Source organism: Prosopis cineraria, unplaced genomic scaffold (genome assembly GCF_029017545.1).
Source record: "Prosopis cineraria cultivar Desert tree isolate PC_DT_omini unplaced genomic scaffold, ASM2901754v1 PC1429, whole genome shotgun sequence".
NCBI classification, from domain to species: domain Eukaryota; kingdom Viridiplantae; phylum Streptophyta; class Magnoliopsida; order Fabales; family Fabaceae; genus Prosopis; species Prosopis cineraria.
In genome coordinates, this window is record NW_026556754.1 from 1 (window position 1) to 8,730 (window position 8,730).

General features: G+C 29.8%; 1 protein-coding gene across 4 annotated transcripts; it reads right to left on the reverse strand.

Annotated features, from left to right (window-relative positions):
• Nucleotides 1-342: 342 nt before the first annotated feature.
• LOC129300100 (beta-amyrin synthase-like) lies at nt 343-6,185 on the reverse strand. Of its 4 annotated transcripts, none has more exons than XM_054938627.1 (16): nt 5,889-6,185; nt 4,644-4,829; nt 4,458-4,547; nt 3,564-3,761; nt 3,378-3,462; nt 3,069-3,235; nt 2,777-2,968; nt 2,557-2,670; nt 2,295-2,414; nt 2,048-2,170; nt 1,859-1,957; nt 1,702-1,758; nt 1,254-1,622; nt 1,065-1,145; nt 849-936; nt 343-574 (listed from the first exon to the last, which is right to left on the reverse strand). In XM_054938627.1, exons 1-16 carry the CDS (start codon nt 6,087-6,089, stop codon nt 450-452), a joined length of 2,295 nt encoding a protein of 764 aa, XP_054794602.1. In that variant the 5' UTR covers nt 6,090-6,185; the 3' UTR covers nt 343-449. The 4 variants fall into 4 exon arrangements, with proteins under 4 accessions (XP_054794602.1, XP_054794598.1, XP_054794600.1 ...); XM_054938623.1 differs by having other exon boundaries at nt 512-574; nt 853-936; XM_054938625.1 differs by lacking the exon at nt 2,777-2,968 and having other exon boundaries at nt 512-574; nt 853-936.
• Nucleotides 6,186-8,730: the final 2,545 nt, after the last annotated feature.

Below are 8,730 nucleotides of genomic sequence, written 5' to 3' on the forward strand. Positions count from 1 at the left end.
TTTGCATATGCATTGTTGTGAAAAATCGAAAAAGATATAAAGAAAGCAATATTAGAGTGGCAAAATTATATTTCCAAGTTCCAACTCGCACTATAGCCTGCATACAATTTTTCCCTCAGTATGAGTTATCTTTTTTTTTTTTTTGGTGAAAAAAGCATAGAGTTATCTTTAAAAAAAAATGATTGAATTTAATTATATTTATTATTCGCCATGCGTGCCAACATGTGGGATATGTACTTCAAGTGTGTGTGAGAGAGAGATCTACTACTTTACTGAGACTAAAAAGACATTTGACAACTAATATACTAATTTCACTTGGTATTCACTTTGCTAGACCATGGACAATTGTACAAACATTATGAAATAAATAAACACACTAAATCAACATAATTTTAAAAGCTTTCACACACAAGCTAGCATGAATCTCTTGCAAATGAAGCATGAGGAGCTTATGAAAGAGATGAAAAGCCTGATTGAAGTCGCTTCTGATATTCTGAAAGAGCCCACATCGGAAATATATTTCTATACATTGGATAATGTAACATGCAATATTTCAAGCCGAGCCCGTCAATTCCTAAAATAAAGCCATAAATAATTTGTCATTTTTATAATGTTTCTTTAAATTTTAAAAATAATAAAATTTTTAAAAAAATACGATTATCTGATGAAAGAATATGTTAATGTGATAAAAATATGAAATAAACCAAAAGTATCATAAAATTTTAAAATAATTAAATAATTAATATTTTTATGAACAAAAATCCATTGAGATATCATGAAATCTAAAAATCATTAAATAATAACCACAAAATTAAACATAAGAGAATGTGAGTTAAAGAAATCAAAACTCACTTGTTGTGGCCAATCACCATCTTCTAATTGAGAATTGATGAGAAACTTTGCTCCACGGTCAACAGGAGTTTGGTCTCTTTCCACCTATCCAATAAAAAGAAGTATTAATAAATAAACAAATTTTGAAATGGATCAAGTTTGATGATTGGAACATATCTTTAGCAATAAGATCATATGTTATCTGGGTTTAAAATGAAACTCTATTGACTTACTTGCCCAGCATGAATAAGACCTATCATAGCCCAAGCTGTTTGTACTACATGTGATCGGTTTCCTTCAAGTGGAACAAATTTCTGCAACATTAATCAACAAAATTAAATCGTTTAAATTAGAGAACATGAGTAAACAAACACATACAATATAAAATGGCATTCAATGGATTCAAAGTGATAAAAATTAACCTCTTTAGAGCATGAAAGATAACTCTCTCCCCACCCACCATCTTCATTTTGTATTTTACAAAGAAAATCCACAGCTCTACGAATGGTATGAGAGCTGTCATAAGTCTTTCCAGCTGCATTAAGTCCACCAAGTGCGAACATTGTTGCATAAATGAAGCAAATTCCATAGGTTCCATACCAAGAACCATCTTCTTTTTGAGTATCTTCAATGTACTGTACAGCTTTGGCAATGAAATTCTCAATCTCTTTCTTTCTATGTGTTGGATACAACTTGCTAAACAAAACTATAGCTTGTGTTGACGATCCAGTGCATTCAACAGTTTCTATCTCAACTACCACTTTCTCCAAAAACTCCACAGGATTTAGCATCTAATTGTCCAAAAATGCAAAGTATAATGCATCATTATTCATGACAAATTATCAATTTGGGTAATTAAGTAGTTCTTACTTCTAACCACTTTTCTGCTTTGATTGGTTCCCAAGCTGCTAAACCACCCTTTTTGCTCTGAAAATAAATCATAACCAACACATTTTTGAACTAGTAGAACGTACACCAAATAGAATAATATATATCTATTGATTGGTTCATATTCTAAAATACTCACTTGAAGTGACAGTATTATATTGACAGAATCATATAATCTCTCAGGTTCCATCTTGTCACCCACAATTTCTGGTGGCAGCTTTGATAAAAGAAGGCAGCACTAAAACAAGTGATAAATTATAAGGCAATGCCACACACATACACATGAAGTTGAGCATTAGGATAACATGACTAGCAGTTAATATATAACCTTCAAAGCTTCGGCTGTGCAATCTGAAACCTGTAATCCTTGATCTCTATCAGAGAAGGTCCATGCCCCTTTAGAAATGTGACGATACATGCTCTTGAAGTCACCAAAAGGGTTGTCTTTAACCTGACCAGGTTGTTATTTGTCATAAAAAAAGAGTTCATCAAAGTATGTGCATATAGATATTTTAATGCACATACACATATGATGAATAACAATAAATAGGATTTCTAGTCTGAGTGAAACAAACTTGAGATTCCTTTATAAAATGATGTCCTTTTGCAAGTGTGGGACCAATTTCCTCAATAAGGTCAGTGACAAGCAAAGCTTGAATGGTAAAGCTAGCATCCCATGTTTGGCTTCCGAGACTCTACATATAAATATCAAACCCCCAACTTGCATTTTATAGTCAAACAAGATATTATTCAATTGAAATAAATCTTTGGTCAAGCTACTACTGCAGTACGTTGATTTTGTAACCAACGTAGAAAAGTGTGCATGTGTGTTAGAACCTGCATGGTCATTCCATCTTCTGAAACCCACAGATAATCAGGAACTCTAGCAAGATGCTTTTTGAAGGCATCTCCATTGGGATCCTCAGCCCAGCAAGCAATCATACATATTGCCTGTGACAAGTATGGAATAATATTTGTTGAAAGTTAGACTTTTACTTATTAATTAATTTCAACTCATTTTTATAATTAATTTATTTTTAAATATAGAAAATGAGACCTTCTCTATAGCTGCAGCTGTTATGTATCGAGTATTCTCATCTTCATAGTGTACATGTTTCATTGTTACTTGAAGAGCCTTTTCTCTAATCCACTTGTTGAAAGGCCAACGTGTAAGAAGTGGTTCAATTAATATATATAGACCATCCCATATAAGATCTTGTATCCAGGGATGTGGACAATTAAGATCTTCCTATTATGTACAAAAAAGATATCTCTATTATTAGCACATAATAAACAATAAAAAAAAAAACTACTAATTAAATAATCTTGGAGACATCAATAGGTCTCACCTTTGCACAAAGGTTGCGAGTTTTCTTCCAATTAATTTGATGGTATGGTTGAACATGAAGTTCTTGCCTCAGTTGAAGAATTAGTGGTGTAATTGGACCCACAAATTTTTTCCCATACAAGTAAGACATAGGCAAGTAAACCGATCGACAATATATCCACATTTTAGCTGCATTAATTAATTGATTGAGATAAAACAATTAATGAACAAAAATAATTAGAGAGAAACTCAAATTAATGCAACATTGAAATTAGATTAAGCTCTAAGAGTTATGAATGGTTTAATGTTTAGTAAATGAATTATTAATTACCTGGATGCATAGGAAGATATGAGGGCAAGAGCCAAAATTCAGGAGGCATAGGGTTGGTTCCAGACCATTCATATACACCAAGTATCTATAGTAGATCATGATTGATGATGTAACTAAATTGAGAATATTGTTCAAAAAGCTTTAATTAATTAAGAACTAAATTAATCATTAACACAAGAGACATACACAAAGCCAAGTCTTTCCCCAAGAGGGTATGTAAGTGACACCACCACAATCAAGAATCCATTTTCGAGCTTTAACACAGGCATCGTCTTCTCCCCCATCAAATCCTTCTTTTAGAATTCGAATACATATGTAGTTGAGAACTGTGCAGAACATGGTACTGTGACCCTCAATATGCAATCCCCACCCTCCATCTTCATTCTTCAATGCATTCATGTTTCATATGCATAATTCATATCAAACTCTAACACAATAAGTTAATGGGATATTTAAATTTTTGGTCCCTCATGCAAATTTATTTCAATTATTGATTTGGTTTAAAGTATAATCTTTATTAATGAAATTTCTTGGATTTATCCACCCTCGGTCAAACCTAGGCTTAGGGGACTTATTTGAATATTATTCTTATTTGGGCCCTTATGCGGTAATATGTTTGGGTTCTTAAGTGCAATTTTTCCCTTTCTTTTTTCAAGGAGAATGCATCAGGGGTATCTGCACGAGGTCATTGTGAAAACATGTGCTCCCATTTCTACACAATACAGAAGCACTCGGAAAACTCCTTTCTCTCTTCTCTCATGCATTTGTTGTGAACTAGAGACAAAATTCATGTAACTCCATTCATCCACATAGAAACCTCGATCAATGCAACTAAGAGGTATGCTTCCTCAACTCACAAAGTTCTTAAAGTTTCAAAATCATACACATAATCAGTCTTTTTAGTTTGAAAGGGTAAATAACATCACAAAGAATAATTGTATATGGTTATGAAATTAACAGACTTGCTTGATAAGAATTAAATTCCAGGGGCCAAATTGATAAATGAATCAAATTGAGGGATTGAAAGTATTGTTATTGTTATGTTAATATGAAATAAGATAAGATTATTTGAAACTTCACCTGATGGTTGTATAAGTAACGTAAGATTTCTTTCTGATATTCTTTTGGAAACACATTATGAAGCTGCCCTGTAATGTATATAACAAATACCTACACAATTCGCCAGAGTTAGTTCTAAATGCCTTGTGGTTATTACTATATAAAGAATGTTATATTTCAGAGAAGAGTTGAAATGAAGTTAATTACCAAAGGTTGAAGATAAAAGAGGGGTCCAGCAATTTGAGCAGGCCAATGGCCATCACTGGCTTGCAATGCACACAGGTAATGTGTTGCTCTTTTCACTGTGTTCTTAATTTTGTCGCATGTTATTTCCTCTTCATCCTTTATCTTCACACTTGGTATTGTTTGTTTGAAACTCTTCTCTCTCAAAAACTGCAAAATCAAACCTCCATCTAACTAATAAGATATAAGCATTCACTTTGGATTTAAAAGTGAGAAAAAAAATAACTCATTCGGTATTATTCAGATTTAATATCTTATATGAATATTATTAAAATTTTAAAATAAAAATAAATATATAAATCATTGGCATTTAATCTCAATGATTTAATTAGAACTAAAAAAAAAAAAGTGGAGGGAATACGGCAAATACAAGTGCGCCACTTGAGAATGACAAAGAAGGAAAGAGGCCCATTAGCAGATGAGCATTAAATGGAATTAATCAAATGAAGAATTGATGGGACCATCGGTACTTTTCACAGTGCTATTTCTTCAATAACAGACTGAGCACTTCAGGTCTACAACCACCATTATCACAGGAATAAATGCTCCCTTATGGAGAGAGGTTGATGAGCATTTTTAATCATGTCTTTGGATAGAAAAAAAGTTATATTGATTAGATAGTCCACCAACGCCTTATTGATAATATATACATTTCGATTTCTGATATCTTATCGTTGGGATGTACAAACTTTGGTAAATTGACATGACTTAAAATGTTTTTTCGCACGTGTTTTTTTTTTTTTTTTTGCAGTCTTTATTAAAAAAATTTACTTCCTCATGTTATATGTCTGTCAGTCTCTGTGTGTTTTTGTTTTATTTCTTATTGCATTACATATACATATATATATATATATATATATATATAAACAACCATGCACGCACTTATTAAGTTATGATATATATGGGAGATTCGAATTGCATCCTCCAATTACTAGGAATAACAAAATGGATCATGAGAAAAAAACAAATAAGAACCACTTAAGGATGATAATTACAATTTAAGATCTTAAATTATTAAAAAATTTATTGAAGATCCTGGATCTTAGTCTTATAATTTGGTTTAAATTGAAATCTTCATTAATCCAAACATGATATTAATGTTTCTAATATGTTGATTAATGTCTATCATGGCATATAGCGTATTTGATCCTCTAATCAGAAAACCTAAAAGTGGAATTGTGAGCAATCAGAACTTAGAAGAAATGAAACCTGAAATCGCCAAAGACGATCACCACAGGCTCTGAAACGGGAGCGATTAGAGGAGAAGTGTTGACGAGCAGCTTCGACTTCATCCCTCTCCTCTTGGCTTCCATCTTCTGCATGAAACTCCCATGTCTGCCTCCCCACAAAGTTATTTGTGCTGAATATGTAAGGGTTATTCCCTCTCTCTCCTATCTTCAGCCTCCACATTCTCTCTCCCTCTCTCTACTCTGATCTTGAACTAATACTAACATCACACACCTTCCTAAGCACGCATTCCTAAGTTTGCAATTTAAAGCTCCTGCCTTCTTTCTTCCACGCTTACTTACACACACCCCCTCCCCCTATTTATAACATTCGCATAATTTCTAAATTATTTCTATAATGGTAAAGAAATCATTTTAATTTTCAAATAATTAATTTATTGTCACTAGGTTGGATGAAACATAACTAGAGTGCAGATCAAGATTGGACCCTTCTCCGTCAGCACACAGAGAGGATCATAACTATTTCTGCCTCATCAATCAAGAATTATTATTGACCAATCAATTTATTGTCATATAGTACTCCTTTTGTCCTCATATGTATAATATATTTTTAACTAAATCTTTCATATCAATTAAAGTTTATTATTTACTTAAAATCAAATAAAATTATAATATTTTTTTAATTTTATCTCTAATAATGTTTCAGTTAATATCATGATGATAGTGGGTATAACTTACAATTAATATCTCATACATTTTTCAGTATAAGCACAAAATTATTTAATTATTTAAAAATATCATGATATATTTTATATTTATGGATAAAATAAATTTTTAAAAAACACTTTATACACATGAATGGAGGGAATACATATTCTTCTGATTCTATTTATAAGTTATTTCTAAGATGTTTCACCAATATCAAGAAAAACTTTAAAACTCATTAACTTTGTTTTAAAATTTAATAAATTTTTTCTATTAAAAAAAATTTAATAAGTTTTCAACTTCATTCTTATTAATTATACATACTTCAATAACTTATTTTCTCACTCTAACATTTAATGAAGGGTTAAAAAAGGAAATTTATAGTAAAAATTTAATAATATAATTTATAAATAGGATCAAAATATTTCTTCTCTTTTTACCTTATAAATAGAATTAGAGGGGTAGGTATTACTGGCTAGTACTTGAGTACAAATTTCACTGTTGTACAGTGCCCCTTACATGTAAATGTTTTCTGTTTCTAGAGCTTATCTTAAATATGAAACTCCGGGCAAAAAAAAAAAAAAATCTTAAATATGCAACTCCTAAACGGTGCCTAGCCATAACCCTATAATAAATAAAGGGAAAATGAAATTTTGGGACCGTTTAGGACCGAGACATCAAATTCCAAGAGTCACAATTAAGAACTAAAGTATTTTGCATGTTATTTAAAAAGTGAAAAAAAAAAGGTTATGGACTAAAATGATTAAAAAAACATAATGATTTTCAACAACTGTATAATTAAGTTCAATTAAAATCTAAAGCTTCAATGATAAATTATCTAAAAATCTCATTTTCAATGCATTTATAAATGATTGAAGCTCGATAATAAATTTTTTAAAAATAGTGTCTTGAATAAGTTAACATTAAGCTCCATGCATTATTTGATGAAAATGAATTTCTGATTTCCACAACCTAACATTTCATTTTTAAACATCGTCGTATTGGAAGCAGGTTCTCTCCTTCTCCCACGTGGGAAATTAAAAAAATCATGCTCTTGTAAGGGTAGAACAGGAAACTGGACGTCTCTCCTGCTCCCATTGTATTATATCTCCAAAACAGTTATAGATATTTTGGTCTATAACATTATTTTAAGATTAGTAAAGGGCGTTGCTCCTTAATTTATTTTCATTTTTGAAACTCCATCTTTTATATATATATATATATATATATAGTACAAACTCCATTTTTTTTCAGTAATATGAAATTCCGCCTCTTTCTCATTTAAATGATTCCACAGAATATTTTCGTTGCAATAAACAAACATTTTATTTGTAATATTTTCTGCGTGATATTTTTCTTACTACTCCTTCTGTTTTATTATATTCATCATTTTTGGGGAAATTATTTCATATTATAAATATTTTTAAGGGCTGTTTAAATTTCAGTTGGATAAAATTGATTATAAAAAATTTGTTTAATATAATTAGTTTTTATTATAATTAATTATGTCATAACATGATTATGTTTTGATATTATTTTTTAAAATTGATTTTGATAAGACTGAAGGTGTTCAAATAATTTTAGTCAAAATCAATTTTAATGAAGTAAATATTGATAAATTAAAGTTATTACATACTACCTCAATTTTAAATTACAAGACATTTTTAAAAAGATTTGGCCTCTCAAAATATAAAATATTTTAACAAAAATAATGTTTCATTATAAATAACATTTTTTCAATATTACATTTTTTCAATATATTCTCTCTTTTTAAATATTCTTTCAAAATATTAAATGAACAGAATTTTTTAAATTTATATTTATATTTTAAAAAATTAAAATTGTAAAGTGTATTTAATAAATTTTATTGATATGTGTGATTTTGTCATAAATTGGGCTAGAGGGAATCAATATATATATATATATATATACTCCCTCTGATCTTATTTATAAGACACCTTTTAAAAATAATTTTTAGTCCAAAATATAGAACACCTTACAATAATTAAATTATTTTTTTCAATTTTATCTCTTTTTTATTAGCATGACAGTCTTTAATATAATTTTATTATCATTTAAAGCTAAGTACAAATGTAAGCACATTTCACATTTTTGATATCAAGAAAAAAATTAATTTTTTTAGAATACGTAAAATAATT

Coding starts and splice junctions, on each gene's coding strand:
- LOC129300100 (XM_054938627.1), bottom strand. CDS start 6,089: ATGTGGAGGCTGAAGATAGGAGAGAGAGGGAATAACCCTTACATATTC. Junction 3,236..3,377: donor ATATCTTCCTATGCATCCAG/GTAATTAATAAT, acceptor TAATTAATGCAG/CTAAAATGTGGATATATTGT. Junction 575..848: donor TGATTGGCCACAACAAGTGA/GTTTTGATTTCT, acceptor GCTTTATTTTAG/GAATTGACGGGCTCGGCTTG.